Raw genomic sequence first — 22,053 nt, 5'->3', positions numbered from 1 at the left:
CATCTTTGTACCACTTGATCTTCCCATTCTGGTCATGTTGATAGGGCTGGCATAGATTCTGAACCCAAGCTTGGCCAGGTTTTTATTCTCCACTAAGATTTTTAGAATTTAGATAGAGGGCTATAAATTAGAGACCTATGGTTTGGCAGGTTCCTTTTCTGTTCTTGTTCAATCCCATTATGTGCTTGGCAGTAACCTGTCTTGGCATTGTGGGATGCCCATGGCTCCTGGTCAGACATTTCCATTCTTGTTTAAGCAAGATGAAATGAGTTTCTTTTACTTGCCATTAAATGGCTCTTCTCTGTAGGCCAGGGATGACTGTGAGAACTCTAGCAATAAAAATGGACTCCCTGAATCCAGTAGATAGGATTAGATCCTGGGATGTAAGGGGCCAAGCGGTGGGGCTTTATCACCAGAGATGAGGTAGGCGTGCTTACTATAACAAGCAGCAGAGTGAGAGCAGAAATCAAGAAAATTTGATCGACAGAGGTCTTTAGCATTGTTTAATTGATCAGAGTGTCCTTAAAACTGAAATGGATGGGCAGCTTTACTTGATTCTTCAGAGGAGCTAGACTTAATTTTAAGCTTGTCATGTAAGTTATCTGTGGCTTTGGGCAAGTTACTCAAATATTTTGAATGTCAGTTTTTATATTTGTAAAAAAGCAGAGGCATAAATTTTTGCCCTAATGACTAGCTTATGAATTGTAAAATGTGTGAATATTTAATGAGATAACATTTGTAGAACACTTTAATAAATTGGAAAGTATTAAACAAATGTAAGCAACTCTCATCTTTATTATCAACAGCATTTGTAAAGAAGCTGGTATAGGCCTGTGACATAATGGGGTTTCAAGAAGACACAGTCTAGTAGAGTCTAACCTTTTTCCTCTCAGAACTTTTATTTTAATAGGGAAGCTAAAATAAACATAAATGCATAAATAGCTACAGATATGCAAACAAAGATAACCATGGAATCATATAAGTGTGCATGCCTGCACGCCTGCACGCATGCACACACAAACACACACACACACACACACACTGCTGACAATATGAGTATACTGTATATATAAGAAAGCTCTTGGTTAAAGTAAAGGAAAACCAAACTCCTTTTTATTTATTTATTTATTTATTTTTAAAGATTTTATTTATTTATTTGACACAGAAGGAGAGAGAGAGAGAGACAGCTAGAGAGGGAACACAAGCAGGGGGAGTGGGAGACAGAGAAGCAGGCTCCTGGCCGAGCAGGGAGCCTGATTCAGGGCTCGATCCCAGGACCCTGGGATCATGACCTGAGCCGAAGGCAGATGCTTAACGACTGAGCCACCCAGGCGCCCCAACCAAACTCCTTTTTTAAAATTAAGAGAATTTATTAGATCATACATATGATTAGTACAGTAAAAATGTTGTTGTTTTTGTAATTGTTTGGGATAAGCTTCTTACTATACTTCCACAAAGCCACCAATGACCCAATGTCCTTACATCACTCCACTGTGCCTTCTGCAGCCCAGACCTTCAGACAACACTGCCAGTCTCAATATGATTGACAAAGCTTTCACCCTTCAGCAGGAAAGAGATATCCCAATAGTGTCCAAACGAGTCTTAAGGTTTACTGTGATTGACCATGTGCCCAGCCATGAGCCAATGCCTAGGGCCAGGGGATGGTATATACCAAATGACTTAATCCATTCTAGTATCAATATGGGGCTGGAAGTAGAGTTGATCTTGTCCAACAATTCGGCTGAGAATGCACAGGAGACAGTCCACCAAAACAGTTCAGGATGCTACTGTCAGGGAGGGAATAGGTATCAGAGAAGGACTGGGAGGAGAAAGGAGGAGAAGGACAGCAACAGCAACATCAGGAATCTGCCCCCTGCAATGACAAACAGGTGATTCATAAATAAGGTGTTTTGGTAAATCACATGAGAGGAAAAGCATGAGAGCCAGGAAGCTCCAGAAGATACTGTGAGGGTTACAGACCTTGAGTGGTCTTATGAGTACATCATGCTATTCCATGTATAATAACAAACAAAAATGATGATGACGAAGATGTTGGGGAGAAGTCTGGTAAAATCATTGCCTTCTGTCCTTGTTTTGGGGAATGAGTGGGAGAATGTTGATGGACAACAAGGAAGAGCTATGTTCTAGTTTAAATTTGTAAATCTTGACTTTCTTAATGTGTTTTTGTAGTCAATAAATTTATGTCAGGGACAGCAATTCTAAGGTAGTTTAATGCATTCCTTCCTAAAGCGTGCCATCTGACCTTAATGTAGCACTGGAACTGAAAATGTACTTTTATATTTTTTATACAAGAAAGATATAATTAACCAGCAATTAACTGGGAACACATTATCTTTCTTAACTACTTGAACTCTACTTCAAAAGCCTGAATTTCTTTGAAATATTGCTTATTTTAATAGAACTATTTCATATCTGGATAACAATTTCACCATCTTAATGGACCCGATTCTAGGGATGTGTGAAACTTAGGGAAGAGAGTACTTACATTACCTAGAATATTTATCTGAGACCTTGAGAGCTGTATCAGCTTCAGTGGCATAAAAGCCTACTTAGCAAAAGTTGGCCTCATTGGTACATTTCAATGAAATTTTTCAGGTCTGCAAATCCCAGCCTCAAGACCACTTTTCACAGGATATACATACAAGAATAGAGGCAGGAAGATACGGTCACTACCCAGTCATAAATGAGGCAGATTCCATAGCCTGTAGAATAAAGGCCGAGACTAATAGATTTGTAATTGCTTCAGGTGAAAAATGCCCAAGACTGAGTTGTACTGAAACCCATGTGTGAGGAATTGAACAGGAAGAGTGATTAAGCTGAGATTATGAATTTCGTTTGTCTATTCATTCACTTAGCAAAACTACATGTATGGTATTAAAATGTGTGAAAAGAAAAATTACAAACAGTTCCTTGGAAATAGTGCCCCTAATCAGGTCACAAAACCAAACCTCAACCCCAGAGCCTAAATCCATTTCTCCTCTGACAATAACAAAGAAGTAATACTCATGTGTGTTATATACAGAAGAGCTAAATTAAGATGGTCTGGAGTGATCTGCTCTTAATTTGCCCAGCAAGTCACAATTTCCCTGTTACTCACTTCTTTCTCCTAAGAGACAGTGGGGAGAGCACTGGATTGGAAATCAGACAACCTGGTTCCAACTCCACCACACACCATCTGGTGACACCTTTGGGCAAGTTACTTAAACTCTCTGATTCTCGGCCTCTTCATACATTAAAGAGTATTAACACTTTTAAAGCCAACTGAGATCATGTTGCAAATGTGTGCCTTAGATCATTATACCTATAATTTATTTATTCCATCTAGAATAAAAGCATTTAGACTTTCAAACCATAATTTAAAAACTAATAAGAAGAATAACTTAAAGAAAGAAAAGAGGGAGTTGTTGACACCTCTCTTCTTTCCCAGTACTCTATGTGAACTTCCATTATAGCATTTGGTCTTTTTTTTTTTTTTTTTAAAGATTTTATTTATTTGTTTGACAGAGAGAGAGACAGCTAGAGAGGAAACACAAGCAGGGGTGGAGCGGGAGAGGGAGAAGCAAGCTTCCCACTTAGCAGGGAGCCCAACGTGGGGCTCGATCCCAGGACCCTGGGATCATGACCTGTGCTGAAAGGCAGATGCTTAACGACTGAGCCACCCAGGCACCTCAGCATTTGGTCATTTTTAATGACTATGTCTTACCTACTAGACTCAGTTCCTGAAAGCAGGGACCTCATCATACAAATTCTCTCCCAGTCTCCAGCAAGTCCTTGACTCTGAGGCACATTTCTAGATAATGAAAAACTGTACTTCTATAATCAAAGCACTCATTTTCACTCTTAAAGAATTTGGGGTGGTCACTGAGGTATTTGCTGCCTAATCTTGTAGGTGTGGCTCCTGACTTCTCTGAAGACTACCTCTCCAGGCACAATTCCTTCTCCTTGGTGTGAGTGAGAGTCCCGCCATTTGCTGGGACAGCCTTGGCATCTCCATTCCAAGACAGAATCATTGTTTGCTTCCTGTGTCTAATTAAGCGAAACACTATCTCCTTTGAGTTTTCTTTCCTCTTAATCAATACCTTTAACTGTTTCTTCCTATGTCTTTCTATAATTATAGGAAACTATTTTGTATCAATTGCCTTGTTCTCTCTCAGATGCAGACCTGCTGTGTAGTGGAAGGTGAAGAAATTTCAGGGACAAAATTATCATTCACATCAGAAACACACCAATTATCTAGAAGTGCAGATTACTTAGGGGCAGTGTAGTAGAATAAGAGGTAAGAGGGGGGGAATTTAGGCTTTGCCCCATCTCTGGCCCATGTCTGCATCTTTGTTACTCCCTGGGTATCTTGGGTACATAGCTTCACCTCTCCTTATGTCAGCCTTCAATAAAATGAATAGTGAGGACCTGATGATCTTTGAGCCCTCTTCCATGTCTGACATTTGGAATTAAAGGTATATTTTATGTCACCATAAAATAGAGTTGTCTGTATATTGAGAATAGTTTGAGCCAAGGCCAAGAAAATTGGTCCTGCATTAGGATCAAAAATGAATGTGCATGATCTTGAAATAACAAATGTGAAAGAAGTATTACTGAATCCTTTTCTCTGTAAATGGTTGGTCGATAGTAAAGCAGCCTTACTGGGGAACTTTGTAAGATGGTTAAAGAAAACTGAACTGATTGAAACTTCCAAAATAGGTAGTCTGCTAATCACATGCTACCATGGCTATTAAAATCAAAACCACGTGCTTTATCTTTCTGGTGTCACACCAACATCACATAGAATAGCCACGAATGTCACTTTCCCCTGCCAACTAAAGCATTAAGAAAGAATGTTGTCACCTAGTAAATAGAGATTTGTGTCACTTAAGACTACTCATAGACCATTTATTCTTTAATGAACACTGACAACCTACTATGTACAAAACACTCTATGAGATACTGAGTGAACTATACCTATGAATTAGACATACATCTACTCACTGGAACTTTACACACAAATATTTATTCTCTTACATACATTCATACAGCTATGATAAAGGGTAGGAAGAGATAAATAAGCACCATGGAAGAGAGGCAGATTAAGTACTCAGAGAAGGGAGCTATCCCAGTTGAGGGTATAAAGAAAGAATTTTATGAAGCAAGAAGAATATAAAATAAGTCTTGATGGTTGGGTTACATTTGGACCTGTGGAAATGACAAGACACAGCAAAGGCAAATAAAGAGGCACTAGGAAGCATAGCACAGTGACAACAAAATTAACACCACTAACATTCAGTGCTTACCAGCTACTTACTATGTACTATGAACTTTCAATACATGGTCTATTGGATCCTTATAACTCTAAGGAATTGATTCCATTAGTATGCCTATTTTTAGGTGGGGAAACCAAGGTCCAGAAAAGAAGAGTACCTTACTCAAGCCCTCCCATTATTAGAAGTAGCAGGTTGTTGAGGATTGCTGAAGTCTGTGGTTGTGGCAGGGAGGAAGGAAATTATAATCTAAATGGTTCATTGTGGCTAGATGATAAACAGGCTGGAATGTTAGACTCTTTCAGTGAATCAAACTTAGGAAGAATGCAAATGAACTAAATAGGAAGTAAAAAATAAAAGCTTCCATATATTAAAAAAAAAGAGCTATGTCCCATATATTAATTAAAATGTAAAAACTCAGTACCTCTCTGGCCCTTTTGTCAGTGTTGAAGCACAGAATGTCAGTCACATCCAGAAGAGATATGTCTCTCCTTCCCAGTACAACCCTCCACTTGTGAAGGTGGGAAAACCGAGGCTGAAAGATAATTAACCTTGATCAAATGCTCCATTCAATTTAGGCTTTAAATAAAGAATAAATATATATGTGGGCTCATGGTTGCATAATTCTTGCCAATTATTTTCATACTGCTATTGGGAATTGACAACTAAAGATGATACTAAAAAGTTAAGATCCCCAGGCCCTCATACAATCTATGCACTGCAAAGAAAACAATTAAGTTGTGTTCTCTTCTGTGCTTTAATCATAATAATGTGATTCTATTACTTCACCGAGTTGACTGGTAGCCAGATGTACGTAAGGCATTTAACACAGACAGATCCCCTAACCGGACACTCATTAATTCCCTCTTAAATGTCTTGTAAATAAAAGATGCACCAGAACCTGAAAGGGTCTTCTGTTTTCACAGAGATTAATGAAGTGGCTTGGATTTTCTCTTGTTTGATCAGCTGTTCAGGACTTAATTCTACTAAGCCACATTCATATTAAAATGTATATTATCTAACACAAGTATTTTCTATAAAATATGAAGTCTCTCGTGGATGTTTGTATGCTGTCATCAGTAAGCTCACACTATGGGGATCTATGTTGAGTTTATGTATTTATATTGGGTTTATTGTTCTATTGCAGCTATTCAGGAATACAGTTGATAGTTAAAACGTACATCCCTGAAGGGACATCTATTTAGAGTCTCTGTGAGTTAAATTAGCAATGTTTTAATCTCTATCTTGAGCAGTACCATTCAGTATGTCATTATAATGTTAATAATAATAGCTAGCATGTATTGAGTGCTTTTATTACAGCTTGCATTTTTATTTGATGCTTTCTCTAATCAAATCAAAAGGCTTGAGATCTTTTCTTCAGTTATTCTGCAATTATGATATTGTGCTCCAATACCTTTAATGTATAGCATTCACTGAGTAAACCCACACACATTTTTGCAACCCATACTACTCTCACTTGGAAACTTAGAACAAAAGTAATATTTTCCCCTGAGAAAAAAATTTAAGAGCTTACTTTTAAAACATGGGCAGTCTTTTAGCCTTGTTCAGTTATAGAGAGGATTGTCAAGGAAGATCTAAAAGCAGTGGTGTTTTTGTAGATAAATGTCCACAAATAAGAAACAATTTTTAAAGGCTCAGAACTTCATTTTAGCTATTTAAGCCAGCTTCTTTCCTTCAGCTTCTAAATGATTTTTCCCTTCCATTTTTCATATATTTTACATATTAGCCTGGTGGATAGTTGGACATTTCAGCCTGCTTACCCACTTACCCATAAATATTCATTTCAATATCTAATTTTAAGTGTATTTAATATGTAATTGATATTTGTGGCAGCCTTTCCCTATAATTACCATTGGATTAAGTTAGAATTCATAGAGTTATATGAAATTATTTCAGATTGAAATGACCCAAACTATAAGTGTTTCCATTTAGGACAGAACCTTTATTACCACAGGGAATTTTAAATGTATGTCTGTGAGATTTGGAGTGCCTATCTCAAGTAACTTTACTGAAATCACAACTGAAGCTAATTCCATATTATTGAACAAAAAGATACACAATGAGAAATCAAATTCTTGTTTTTCATAATTTCACCATAATTTTATTTTGTATTTACAGTCTTCAGTTTCTAATGCAAGGGTCTTGCTGAGGACTGGGGGATTAGGGAAGAGGGATGAGGTTTGGAGGAAAGGAATCAGAGGTCTTATATGGACAACAATAATTAATAAAGCTAACAGGATGTGAAAGTCTTCCAGAAGAAATTCTTGCAGCCAGCTTTGCGTTCTCGGGGTGCCATGGCAGGGTTTGAGTTAGCAGATCTCTGCAGTTCCAGCCTCATTTCATCCTGCTCAGCAGCCTGGGACAGATCTTCAGGTTCCAGGGCATCATTCTCTGTCTGGTTGGGTTCAGACAGCAGCTCCGCCAAGAAGTACTTGGCCAGTTCCTGTATAGGGTAGAAAGGACAGAGAGAGGGGGGGATGAGGATGACGATGATAGAGAAAAAGAAATGAAAAAAGCCTAATTTGGAAAGCAGATTCAGCTACACCCAAAACCCAATTTTCATAGCTGTGCACTTTTGTCACACTTAAAATCAGTTGATACAAAAATAAGGGTAGTTGCTATAATCACCAAGTTACAGAGAAAGGCTTGAAAAACTCAAATGTTTCTGCAAGTTTCCTGCCTCTATAGACTTAAAACACACATACACGCAGAAATAGTAGATTGTTAATACAGTTTTGCAAAGATAAAACCGTGCCAACAGTTTGTTTAATTCAGTTCCAACAAAACTGAATGAGCTACAAACTGGAATTGTTCTTACCGTTTTTGCTAAGTTAACTCTGGGGAACGAGACCTTTCACAATCTTAAACATACTGTGCTCTGTCTGTAGAGTGCCCTTTAGCAGCATGGGAGGGAGGTACTGCTGAGGAAGATAGCCTTCAGAGGTCCACGCTTTCAGCACCTGGGCCAGCACCTCCGCGTTCAACACGGGGGGATGGATGCCTCATCCCTTCGTGCTCAGCTACCCGGGTCTTGGGATTTTCTTGAATGCCAAAGAACTTACCTGAACTGTGACCGACTGCGCTGATCAGAAAAAATAAAAGAGGTAAGAGGAGATTCTGGACTTTGAAAGTTTTCCTGAGAGCTTTGGGAGCGGAGGGACCCAGAAAAGCACCGAAAGTCTTCAGGAGCACCTCCTAAATCCGCCCAAAGGGGTAAGGTAAAGGCTAAGAGAAGACTGAGGGATTCGGGAGAGGGAAAAGAAGACGTCGAGGAAGTCTCCTTACCTGCTTCCCCGCGGCAGCAGCCAGGGACTTCTGCAGAAACTGACGGAGTCGGGGATCCGAGGGCGCGCCGGTGACACCGCCCAGAGCCAGCACGATGGACAGCGCGGCCAGCGCGCACGGGAGGCGGCAGGACAGCATCTCGGCGGTGCCGGGGAAGCCGAGCGAGACGACGGTGGGTCAAACTCTAGGAGAGGATCCGCAGGCAGCCGCGATAGCTCTGAAACTCGCGACGCCTAAAGCGGCTTGTGTGCTCTCCACTGGCTCCCCGCTTTTTAAACTCTCTCTCTGACGTCAGACTAGGAGGCGCCCCCAGATCTCACCAGCGCTTTTACGCACCATTACCCTCGTGAAATCAATCACAGAAGTAAGAGGAGGCTACACAATCCAAAGTGGTTTACTTAAAAAAAGAAAAAAATGATAATCCTGCAGCCGCACAGGCCCACATGATTTTACACATACCACAGTATCTATACAATCTTTTATATTCGGTCACTGCTATGCACACACATATTCCATTATTTCACTCATACATATGCACATGCACACACTAAATTACACACACGCTCAAACAGCCTCGGAGGAGGCAAATGCTCCATCACACACCGCTGCAGACACGTAAATGTACCCAGACAGCTCAGTCTCTCATCATATCAAACATTTTAAGAGGGCCAGACAAATGCAGAAGTATTTGCGTGTGAGAAGGGGGGATTCAGAATAATTCTTCTAAAAACGGATTTGAGATTGGAATGTGGATGTTAGGAGTGAATCATTTCTTTCTCCATTATCTCTGTAAAAAAGTCTCAGGGATTAAGATGTGATGGATTCTAAAAGAATTTCACTTATCCCTACACTGGAGGAGAAAGTACCTTAGCCTCACCCTCCATCCCTCTTTCTCAGCAGCTACAAGATTTCTGGTCTGCCTGCCTTTCTACTGTGACAAAATATACCAAATATTTAAAAAGTGAGACTGACTTCATTTTGGTGCCTAGAAACCTGGAGCTGGAAAGTGATCTCAGAAACCATCTATAAACCTCAGAGTTGAGCTGCTGAGTCTAGTGATGGGTAGTGAAATGCTCTGGCCCATATATTGCATAGCTTCAGCTAGGGCAAGATCTCCACACTCCAAGACCAGGGTTCTTTTCACTGAGCTCTAAGGTATCTATCAGATTCCTGGCCAGTAGGAGAAGTTTTAGGTCAGGGATCCCCACTGTGGACATGCAAAAGTCCAAGAACCCCCTGAACATATGTGACCACTATTCTGTGTCTATGTGGGAAAAGAATCAACAGACTCTTGGTTAGATCCAGCACTCCCCTGCTCCCCACACACATAAAAAGGAAGGTTAAGAAATGCTGTCCTAGAATTCTGGTTGTAGTCTGGTTGGATGTTTGGTGTCCAGATCGGAGTTTCAACAGCTCCCCCCGCACCAAAAAAAAAAAAAAAAAATTTGTTATCAAGGAAAGACTAGCTAATGCCCTGGCATGGACAAGATGATCTCTGCTGGCTCTTCCAGGGCTGACATTGTATGTCCTTCAAGCTCATAAAAAGCTAAAAAGATATTCTGTGTCTCCAGAAACCAAGTGAATCAAAGAACTTGGCCGATCCTGTCACCAGCCATGCATCTTGTGCATATTCTCAATACTTAGACCAAAACCACAATGTTGGAAGGCAGGAGGGTTTGGGAGGTGTCCTGAATGGCTTGGAGAATTGTCACCATTTCCTTTTGTGTCTATAAGCCAAGGCTATGAGAGAATGCACGGCGAAGAATGCTGAAGTTTCCAGGGCTTGGCAGGTCCAGACAAGGCTAACCACACTGGGGCATTAAAAGGTCACTCACATGTGTTGGAATAGTTTGGGAGAGCAATGAGTCTGGGGCAGAAGAACCCAACCTAGGAACTATTTGTTATTTTCTCTACAGATCCTGAAACCTCCTTGGCCCCTGACAGGGGACTCAGAACCTAGTTATATCAGCCCAATTGTCCACCCCCCCCCCCCAATAATCTCACATCTCCTCTGGCCAATACTTGGCCCTTGGCAGCCCCACTGAGTGGAAAAGGAGTTTTCCTCTAACAGCAGCCGGCCCAGGAACAAATAGCAGCCCCACTCCCTTGCTCTGTGCTCTGGTATCTCTTTGACCTCCCCTCCCCAGATTCCTGCTCCTCTCCTCCCATGTCCTTATCCTCTTCCTCTGTCCTTGCTCTTCCTCCTTTTCCCTAACTTTTCTCTGAATTTCTCTCTCAGGATCTTTCTTATTCTATCTTTTTGTCTTCTCTCTACACCCCCTTTCTCACTCCTCTTTGCAGCTCCCCCTCTCTTCCCTCATTTTCTGACTTCAGTCTGGTTTGATCTGGCTCTTTCTCTCCTTCTCTGCACTTCCCTTCCCACCCAGCCTGGCTGATATCTACCCCAGCCTCTGCCTCTAGCCTCTCCCTACCTCAGCTTCCCCCTTCTTGGCTGCTTCTCAGGAAAAATAGTCTAGCTATTTAAATACTTATTTGGGAATAGTGAGGTCTGGGTTGCTTCCTTCACACTCCGGCTGAAGTGCTGGGACTGTGGATGGATTGACTTCTGGGGTTTGTTTTTGTTTGGTTTTGTTTTATAATCCTTGCATTGTTAGGCATCTAAGAACCACTGAAGAGGACAAGCCAGGATGAAAGGGGACAGGAATTCTTCCTTAAAAACCCCCATGGCCAAGCTTTGCATAGAGATTGATTCAGCCCAAAGGTACTTCAAACCTCCCCAACCTAAGCCCTCAGCAGTCAACCCCCAGGGCTTCTCTCCCAAGTTCCAAAGGCTGGGAGGGGGAGAAGTTTGTGGTTGTACTGGGGAGCTATTTCAGACCTTGGTAACCAGGAATCACCTCCCCCCATCCTTATGCAGCTCTCTGTGGTTCACAAAGTACTTCCTCATCTGCACATTAGGGCATGCTAGCCCTCTCTCCCAAAGAAGAAAATTGAGGGCCTGAGAGCATAAGTGCCTTGCACAAAGGCACGCAGCCAGGAAGTGGCAAGGTCAGAGGAAGGGGGTTACTCCGTGTTAGAACCTTTCACCCTCCCCCCTATTCTTAGGATGCCAGAGATACCTGGCTGGGCAGCCTGCAACCAGGATACAAGTGTTTATAGAAGGCATCCAGGCCTCTTCCATGTGATAGATACATGGAAACAATTTCCCACCACCCTGCGAAATGTACATTTGGGGGTGACTACCTGCCAATATGAGACACAGAAACCCATTTTAATGAGAAACAGTAAAATTGTGAGCAGATATAGACGCTCATTCTTAAGCAAGGCAAGGAAGTAGAAAGTGTCTGTACAGGGAGTTGAGGCACCAGGGCTCCAGGTCTGGTTCTGACGTGATCCAGCTTCCTCTCTGGTCATTGCTTTCCTCACCTGCAAGATAAAAGCCTTGATAGGTAATTTTTGTGGTTCCTTCCAGCCTTGATAATCAAAGAGTTTAAGTTTGAGGAAGTAAAGGGACAAACTAGGCTGTATTGTAATATAAAAATGCTGTTTCTCAAAATGAGGACTGTATATAGAAAAAGAATCTGGCTTTTATGTAATATGGAGGAGGAGGCCAGTGCATGAACATTTCACAGGCCTGTTAGAATGAACACTGGCTCTTGAGTCTTGCTTCTGCTACTGACCTGCCCTCCCCACTCTGGACCTCAGTTTCTCCCTCTGTAAAATTGAGTCACTCAAATTCTTTCTACAGATAAGTACTGAGAATCTGCACTGCTTGAGTGGTCAATGATTTAGCAGTGAACTAGATAGACAAAGTCCTACTAAGGGAGACAAAACATAACCACATCAAATAATTAATTAATATGTGTCCAAATTGATAAGGATTAAAGCAAGATACAGAGTGCGATGGCTAGGGAATACTCTTCTAAGGAGGAACTATTTAAACAGGTACCTGAACGAGGTGAAGGAGCTAGCCATGCAAATATCTGCAACAAGACATTTCCTTGTCAGGTGGAAGGACAGTCAGTGCAAAGACCCTGAGGTGGAAGTATGCTTGGTACATTCAAATATCAGCAACAAAGTCAGGGCACTAGAACAGAGTAGGTGAATCAGAGAGGGCTAGGAGATGAGGCCAGCAAGGCAGGCAGGAGCCAGATCACATAGAGCCTTGAAGGCTGTGTTAAGGAAACCTTTCCTGGGGAGGGTGGGTTTGAGTAAGGGGTTGACCTCATTTGATATTTTAAAAGTAATACCTTCTGCTGAGTGAAGAATTAATTGTAGGAGGGCAGGCATAGAAGCAGAGAGATAACTTAGGAGCCTAAGAACCATTTAAGAGAAAAGAGGAGTCAGACTGAAAGGGACACATTCCCCTTAGACAGTCGTGGCCCAACTGGTTGGCTTAGCATTAAGGCATTTCATTCCTCCCCAACCCAGGCCTCCTACAGCCAACACCCAGGGTCTGTCTCCTTGGAAGAGGAGGTGGTTTGTGCTTGTTATTGGGGGGCTTATTCTCCAGACTAATTCAGGCAAGGGAAGATAGTGTTTGGGGCTAGAGTGGTAGCCATGAAGGAAATGGGGACTGATTAGGTTTGAAGGACATGCTGATGGTTTGTTTGGATATCAAGTTAAGGAATGAGAAGAACCATTGGTAACCCCAAAAGACTGTTCCAGACATTCTCGAAAATGCCTTCAAAGTCCACAAATTCCTGAGAGTGCAGGAAATAGATTTCCGACAAAGATTTCTGGACATTTTGCAAATGGAAAGCCATTTTATTTCTCAATTAGAAGAGGGTGAGAGGAGCGCCTCGGTGACTTAGTCAGTTAAGTGTCCAACTCTCATGGTTTGGGCTCAGATCGTGATCTCAGGGTTATGAGATGGAGCCCTGCATTGGCTCTGTGCTCAGTGCGGAGTCTGTTCGAGATTCTCTTCCTCTCCCTCTGCCCCTCCTGCTTATGTGCTCTCTCTCTCTCAAATAAATAAATAAATCTTAAAAAAAAAAAAAGAGGGTGAGAATTTCAGGCAGTGGGAGAAGCAACATGGAATAGTGGAAAGAGCCCTGGCTTGGATGTCTGAGGCCCTAGACCTAAGTTTTCAGTTTTCTCCTGCTTCAAATGGGCCTAATAATCCTTGCTTTTGCTAAAATAGGATTTGAGAACCAGATTAGGCAATATAAGGGAAAGTACTTGGTAACCCATAACACATGATAAAAAATAAAGGCCTGTTTTTGTTATTGTTACTCAGACCAACATAGCCAGTCCTAAGCCAAGGGGTGATATTAATGAGCCAGGCTTTGGGAGTTGAGTGTCCCTGCTGATGCTCTGACCTGATAAGAGAGGCAGGACTGTTTCACACTGGGGACATGTGATTTGAAGGCCCAGGAAAATCTCTTCCACAGAAATGCAGCACAGGGGTACTGGAATTCATCCATTAGAAAATAGTGTCTTTGGGGCGCCTGGGTGGCTCAGTCGTTAAGTGTCTGCCTTCAGCTCAGGTCATGATGCCAGGGTCCTGGGATCAAGCCACACATTGGGGGCTGATCCAGACATTCTCTAATGCCTGCTTCTCCCTCTCCCACTCCCCCTGCTTGTGTTCCCTCTCTTGCTGTGTCTCTTTCTGTCAAATAAATAAATAAAATCTTAAAAAAAAAAAAGAAAAAGAAAATGGTCTCTTTTCTTTTGTATACTTGTCCTTGGAGACACAGACATTAAACTCCATAGCTATTAACACTTTAGTGTGAATTCATTTATTGAATTGTCTTTTAGATTTACAGTTTGCTCAAGGTTTGACTTAAGTTGGGAGGAAACCAATTTGGAGTAAGTGACCCAGCCAATAGAGGGCAGACATGGTGGCTTGTGGTGTTGGGGATGGAGGCAGTCTACGGTAAGCATGTAGACTTCTTGCTGAATGGTAGAGAACAGGAGAATTCCATAGGGACCCTTCCTTCTATAGCAACCCTACTGCCACGGAGAACAAGAATAAAAACGTGCAATCCTCTAAGGGCTTCTGTTGGGCTGGATTTCAGCTGGAAGAGTCCCAGCTCACACTTCTGCAGATGCTGATGATAGAGGAGTCAGACTTTCCTGCCAAATTGGCTTTTACCAACTTCTACAAAGCCTGGCTTAATGTGACTGCATTAGATAATGAAGGGTGAGAGGATTAATGAATGAAGCCTGTAAGGTTAACTTTTTCCATGAGGAGGAGTGGGTGGTGACATCTCAGGCTGGTTTCTTGCAGAATTCCTCTATCTGGTCTCTATCTTGTCACTTTCCAGCTCAAAATTTTTCAACGACTCCCCAGTGCCAAGCAGTTTAAATGCAAGCAGATCAGCCTGACAGTCATGTTTCCTCAGCCCCTGACTTTCCTGGTCAGTCTCACTCTGTGTCACTCCCTGTATCCCAGCCCTCCTGGTATCCCCAGCCACCTGCTCATTCCGTACACACCCTGAAGTCTCTTGTACCCATTTTTATGTGCATGAACCTCCCTCCACTTGGAACATCTCTGTTAACATAAGACAGCTTATTCTAAGATGTTTACAAGAGTCTTTTAGAATCAATATGGCCTTCTCCTGTGCCCCTAGTAGAGACTCTCACAGATCACTTTATATTTCCATTCCTTGGGAGTCCGTAAGAAGAGCAGAAACCTTGTCTCAGCTGTGTTTGTATCCTCCTCGGAAACCATAAAAATGTGAAGTAGAGTAGTCCATAAAAAATAAGGGTGAAGATATACTTCTCTCTCCTTATCTGTGAGGTCTCTATGGATTCTCCAGGTAGGATAAACATCATGAACCTCACATAACTGATGACTATTAGAAAATAGTCTCTTGGGGTGCCTGGGTGGCTCAGTTGGTTAAGTGGCTGCCTTTGGCTCAGGTCATGATCCCAGGATCCTGGGATCAAGCCCTGCATCGGGCTCCCTGCCCTGCAGGGAGCCTGCTTCTCCCTCTCCCTCTGCCTGCTTCTCCCACTTCTTGTGCTCTCCCTCTCTCTCTCTCTGTGTCAAATAAATAAATAAATAAAATCTTAAAAAAAAAGAAAAGAAAAGAAAATAGTCTTTTTTTTTTTTTGCATACTTTTGCATACCCCAACCCTAGACTGCTGATACTCTCCGCTTCTCATCTCCGAGCTTCAGAAAGAGAAACCTTTAAACACTGCTCAGTATAATTGCTCCTATATGCTAAGAGTAAAGTGAAGGCATAATACAAAAATGTTAATATAGTCACTGATTTAAGAATTTTTACGTCTCTTGAAAGGCTAAGGAGGACACATCCATGACCACTGAAATAGGCATCTGTCCCTGGTACACCATAGGAGTGAATAACAATGCAAGCTCATGTCTGTGTAGTGTGTCACATTTGATGGAGTGTGTTAGTCGCAAGTGGACAAGGTAGCAGAGGGCCCAGGTTACGCCGTGTGCAGCTGGGCTGATGTCACAACTCTCTATGCCACTCCATTTCCTCTCCCACTAGAGGCAGGTAAGGAAACTTTGCCCCTAATTCTCCTCTCAATTTCCCTTTCTCATTGTGGGTCCATCAGCCTTTCCAGAAGCCTCCCACTTATTGATCTATGATTTCTGTTCAGGGCCCCCAGTGAAATGACATTGAACTGAGCTCTGCCCCACGGTGCCACCCAGAGAACATCTCTCAGTTCTCTTTACCTTTTCCCCCCCTAAAAACAGGGTGTTAAATCTGGGGTCTTCCATGCATTTTTCCCATGCAGCCATCCGAGGAGGAGCTGGGTCTCAGAAGTGAGGCGAGAAGCCGGAGCCCTGTCCCCTGAAATAGTGCAGAACAGATGGTGAAGCTCCTCTCTGGACTGATCCTAAGACCTGCCCTTTGAAGCGTGTGGTAGGGGCTATATAAACACAGAGATGCCCTGTGGAGGGCAAGTAGCCCTACAGCTGCTCCAGTTTCCTCACACTCAAATTTATGAGTATTAGTCTAGACTGATGATTCTTAAGCCTGGCTTCACACCACCATTGCCTAGGAAACATTTTCAAAGCCTAGATGCTGGGGTCCCATCTACGAAGTTTCTGATGCACAGGCTGCGTCTTTGAAGAGCTTAATTCCAGAAAACGCTGGGGTCACAAACTGCTGCCCACCACTCTCCCTCTCTCCTCTCACTCTGCTCTGTACCTTTGCCTTCCTCCTGTGTTTTCTTCCTTTTCTCTCCTCCCCTCCTTGCTCTTGCCCCTGTCTACCTTCTCTCTCATCCTCTTTACTCAGTCATCCCCAACAATCCTTTTCAACTCCTGTGCCCACTTTGGGCAGCACCTGAGCATAGTGGGCGTGGCTTTGCCTTGGGGGCGGTGCAAAGCACCTGCTTCATTGTCTTTCCTGACATCATCCCAAGAGCTGAGGGCAGAGGCAGAACGGGCGCCAGAATTGGACCCGACCACACACCAGGACCTTCAAAATCACCCGGTCTGTTTACATACGGAAAAACTGAAGTCAAGAGAAGGGAGAGGTCTCTCTCAAGGCCACATGAGTGGTTTCAGAGTCACAACCTCTGTTCTCTTAGTTCTGTGCCCTTTCTGTGATAACAAGTGTGCTGTGAAGTTCCTTGAATCTCTTCTACCTAAGTGGTTGAAGTCGTTTTATAAAGATCGGCAGCTCCTGCCCTGTCTTTGGGGGTTAATGTGTCAGGCCTTCGTGCTTTGTGTCTCCATCCTTTTCTGGTTGTGCATTTCCTAATCCCATAAAACAAACAGACTTGCTCTTCCCGCCATGGCTGAGCTTGGCTGCTTTGGCTCCCGGGGGGAGGAAGATCTTGTTAAACTGAACTCTTCTGCCCTCTGCTGGCTGCATTGGTACACGACAGCTTCACCTACAATTTTAGGGCAGGATTTTATTCAGTTAGTCCACCAACTTTTAAAAAGCGCCCACTTTGCAGAGAGCACTGTACTGGTCCCAGAGTTGCAAAGAAGTAGGCAAAAAAGACCCACTTTCATCAAACCCTCAATTATTGAACACTTTGTGGCAAGTGCTGTGCTGGGGATTCAGAGATGACCAAAATTCCATCTTGGCTTCGAGAAGTCACAATCTGATAAATGACACAGAATATTGTCTGAGCCATAGAATCAAAGAATTTGTACTGGAAGGGACTACAGACACCTTCTAAGCCAGTGTTAGTCATTACAGGCTTCCCAAATTGGGCGTAGGGCTTGCTGCGCACAGGCTTCAGGGACTGCCAGGACAGGGGAACGGCATGTTGCAGAGATTCTGTGCCTCTGCACAGGATTCTGCCACAGAGTTTCATAGCAACAAAAGGCCTGAAGGGAAAACGAAGTTTGAAAACTGCAGATCTAATACAAACCATCCTCCTATATGTTATCTGAATGCCCTCCAACCTCGTGAACTGTACTCAAAATCGATATCCCATTTACAGCTGGTCCCAGAATCACTGACCTACCTAATCGCCCTTTTCACCCACTTGTCAGTGCCTTTGCAAGGTCCCTCCATGAGGGGGAGGCCCCCCGAGGATATCTCACGTGTGTCGAGAGCTCCCTTCTGTAGCTGTTCCTGCCATCACTCACTGCTGTGTGGGGTCAGACCCATCTTTCCCAATGTTATGCCCAGAACCAAGGACACTTCCCTGGACCACTGCAGTTCCATGCCCGAGGCTCTTATACCAGTGGATCTCAAACTTTGGCTGCAACCAACATAAGGAAAACATTTTACGTCATAATCCAGTGCACACATACACCTCTGCACACGTTTCTCACAACAATACTTACCTTTATTACTGGTAATAAACTCTGGTATTTTCTATTCTTTTCTACTTCTTTTTTTTTTTTTTAAAGATTTTATTTATTTATATGATGTAGAGAGACATAGCAAGAAAGGGAACACAAGCAGGGGGAGCGGGAGAGGGAGAAGCAAGCTTCCCGCTGAGCAGGGAGCCCGATGTGGGGCTCAATCCCAGGACCCTGGGATCATGACCCGAGCCGAAGGCAGACACTCAACGACTGAGCCACCCAGGTGCCCCCTTTTCTATTTCTTTTTGTCTTTAATGCTGCTCATGCCCTATTAAATTAACTGTGCGACTCACTCTGAGTCATAAACCTTGGTTTAAAACACACTACCTTGGACCATGGCCCACGTGCACTGCACTCTGCCTGGACCCTCGGAAATTCCAGGTTGCTGCTTTCTCCATGGCTGCACAGCCTCAGGGAGCATGAGACACCAGGCCCTGCTGCCCTGGGGGGCTGGTGCTCCCCTCTCGTCTCCTTCCTCACCCTCTGCCTTCCATCTTTTTAGAAGGTCTTACTGCTGTTTTAATGGCCAGGAGTCTACGCTGTTAAGCAACTTGGCCCCTGGCTGTAGAAACAACAGTGTTTGCTAACTATAGTGGGTTGAATGGTGGCCCCTACAAGTTTACGTCCACATCCTAAACCCCACACCTGTGAATGTGACCTTATTTGACAAAGGGATCTTTGCAGATGTAATTAAGAGTGTCAATATGAGATCATCCTGGATTATCTGGGTGGCCCTAAATCCAAAGACAATGAGAGGCTTAAGAGGAGAAGACGCAGAAAAGAAGGCTATGTGAAACAGAAACAGCGATCGGAGGGATGGGGCCGCCAGCCCACGAGCCCCAGCAGCTACCAGAAGCTGGAAGAAGCAAGAAAAACAGGACCCTAGACCTTTTGGAGGAACTGTGACCTGACACTTGGCTTCCAGACCTCTGCCCCTCCAGAATGGCAAGAGAACACGTTTTTGTTGTTTGAAGACACCAGTTTGTGGTCATTTGATCCAGCAGCCACAAGAAACTAACAGACCAACCAAGCCTCTCTTTTCCCTCAGCTTTGAGGGGACCAGACCGAGCAGGATTCAAGTCACAGTTACCCTTTGTACCTGCATCCCTCCTCCCGCTCCAAACCTCAGGCCCCATCATAGAGTCCGGCTCATCCTTCCAGATGTTTTCTTCCAAAGGGTAGGTTCTACTAAGGGGCTTTAGAATCTCTTTTTGCAATTTGGCTGCTATTGGAAGACCCCACCCCACCCCCCTTCAGACAGACATATCTGAATCAACTGAATCCCACTTACATACACAGTGGAATTTTTTCCCTGGGAACTTCCTCTATGTCCGAATAAATCAGTTGGTCAAACTGGAAACCAGGCCTAGTGTGGCCGTAGGAGTGGTGGGTGGGTGTGCTGATAAAATCCTGGAGGAATGCAATGATTTGCCCAAACCTCAGAGTGAATTGGTAGTATGTGGGTATTTATCTGAATGCTGACAACACAAATATGGAGGGTTTTTGGGTTTTCTCCTTCCCACAGCATTATGGGAAATCCACTCAGCTTTCAACCTTTTTATACCATCTTCTTCTTTTGCTGTCTTCCTCTCACCCTACTTCTGCACTTCCTAGTCATAAAGCTTTTCTGGTAAACTGAAGAACCAACGCCATGCCCTGGGAAAAAAATAAACCCTTTGGCTAGGCAACATGTAACAGCAGGGGTCAAAGGCAACAGAGCCAGCTCAGGGCTCCTAAAAGAGGACCAGTGCAGCAGGAAAGCTGCATTCTGAGATCCAAGGAGGGGTGAGATGAGCTCTAGTAAGAAAAGATTCCTGCAACCAGCAACATCCTTCTAGGACCCTTCAGTCCTCAGATTCCATGCCCACCGAAAGCTATGTCTTCCAGATCTTTCCAGAATCCCATTTTCTTCTTTAAAAGAGGTTGGGAATTTCTGCATTGATGTACTCTTGGTAACTCCAGAGGATTGATGCAAACCACATATGGCTTTTTCCTTCTAGAACCCATAACCCAAAGGGGCAGACCCATACATCTAAATTTTCCTGAGACAAGAGGACTATCTGTATGTTGTTTTGTTTCATTTCATTGTAGCAATTACCTCATTGTTTAGCAGTAGTTTGTTTGCATGTCTGTCTCTTTGCAAAAGGGTTTTCCTCAACAGTAGAGACTATGTCCTCCAATCTTGGTCTACCTAAAGATTGCCTGGGACATATGAAGTGTTCACAAAATTTTGGTCAAATATTGAATTAATGTTGACTCTAGTGTCTTCAACTATCACATTTACCCCAATAATGCCTAAATTTACCTCTTCTCGTATCATATTTCTCTCCCTCTCCTTTTTGATGGCACATTTAAGTAATCCTATCTTGTGAATTTTATAGATATGTGTTTCTTTTCTGTTTCTCTCCATTGTTGTCATAGTGGGCCACCATTCTAATTCAGGACCATAATATGTCTGTTATGAACTATTTTAAAAACCTCCTAAATGGCCTTCCATTGTTGGCTCTCTTCCCCAACCCCCAACACAGTTCCTTCAAATATATTCTACATGCTTGGTCTGATTCAACTTCTAAGTACACATCTGATGATATCACTGTTTCCCTTCAAACCTCCAAATGCAAATCACTGTCTTCTAAAAAAAAGTCCATACTCCTTGTTCAGGTTTTTGAGGCTCTCAGGAATATGGTTTCAACTTCTTCAGGTTTGGTTCCCATTGATGTTTCACCCTCCAGAAAATACATGTGCTCACCAGTCCCTAAATTGACCGTACACTTTAGTCTCTCTTGAACTGTGCATCCTGTTCCATGTGTCTGCAGTACATGCATGCACATTTCCTTCTATCAATGTCTACTCGCTCCTCAGAGAACATGTCCCATTTCATATTTTCCAGGAAAAAATGAATCCAGAAGCAGAGCCCTCTTAAAAAAAAATAATATAAAATTATGAATGCAAAATTCTCTCCTATCATCATGGAGAGAGTGAATAGGGATTCATAGAACAAAATTATTGAGCCTTATTGAGCATGAGGGACACTGAAGTAGATGCCATAGAAAACTGCCAAGCAAGAGGACAATAAACATAAATGCAAAATGCTCCTTATGCTCAAGAAATTTACAAGGCAGCAGGAAATTCCAAGATATGCTAATAGCTCTCATCCAAAACAGCATGGATTTGTTAAGTACAGGTTCACGAAACAGGTTGTGGGAATGTGCGGGATGATGTCCTTAATTCTATCTCTAGGCATCTGAGACAGCTTCCTAAAAGATGAGAATTTTTTTTTTGTTGGACTTAAAGGAAGAGAATAAGCCAGCCGTTGGTGAAGAATGAGGACCAGAGAATTGCAGCCTTGGAGATCTGTGTGCTGGAGATCAGGAACAGCAGAAACACATGGTGTGTTTGAGGAGCGACACATAGTGCCGTGTGGCTCAGGTGCCAATGTACAGACCAATGAACTCAGGTGCCAATGTACAGACCAATGAACACTGATGTGTTTCTGGTGGCCAAGTTCAGCTCCAAGTAACCCAAACTCAAAATAGTAGTGGGTGGCTTTAAGCTAAGATGTTTATTTCTCTGGTGCATAAAATTCTAGGTTGATGATCCATGGCTGAGAAGGTCCTTGGTTGTATTAGGTACCAGGTAACTTCTATCTGTTCCTCTGCCATGTGTGGTTTTGGCCTCATGACCAAAGATGGCAGGTCTGTGTTGAGGCAGCTGGATTGAAAAAAAAAGGAAAGATGAGGAGAGCAAAGGACACATGGTCAT

At 43.0% G+C, this 22,053-nt stretch overlaps 1 protein-coding gene across 1 annotated transcript; it reads right to left on the bottom strand.

Annotated features, from left to right (window-relative positions):
* Positions 1-7,372: 7,372 nt before the first annotated feature.
* On the bottom strand, positions 7,373-9,139 carry SST (somatostatin). Its single transcript, XM_045863661.3, has 2 exons — positions 8,580-9,139; positions 7,373-7,737 (listed from the first exon to the last, which is right to left on the bottom strand). The coding sequence occupies exons 1-2, from the start codon at positions 8,715-8,717 to the stop codon at positions 7,525-7,527; spliced, it is 351 nt and encodes a 116-aa protein (XP_045719617.1). The 5' UTR covers positions 8,718-9,139; the 3' UTR covers positions 7,373-7,524.
* Positions 9,140-22,053: the final 12,914 nt, after the last annotated feature.

The sequence above is a fragment of the Mirounga angustirostris genome, unplaced genomic scaffold, assembly GCF_029215605.1.
Source record: "Mirounga angustirostris isolate CCGP_5_RB_7025 unplaced genomic scaffold, mMirAng1.0.hap1 SCAF_1, whole genome shotgun sequence".
Taxonomy (NCBI): domain Eukaryota; kingdom Metazoa; phylum Chordata; class Mammalia; order Carnivora; family Phocidae; genus Mirounga; species Mirounga angustirostris.
Note: the sequence above shows the minus strand (reverse complement) of the source record. Positions and strands in the feature narration are given on the sequence as shown.

Excerpts from the sequence above, each read along its gene's own strand:
- SST (XM_045863661.3), bottom strand. The coding sequence starts at position 8,717 with ATGCTGTCCTGCCGCCTCCCGTGCGCGCTGGCCGCGCTGTCCATCGTG. Across the intron at positions 7,738-8,579 it reads CTGCTGCCGCGGGGAAGCAG|GAACTGGCCAAGTACTTCTT; the intron begins GTAAGGAGACTT and ends TACCCTATACAG.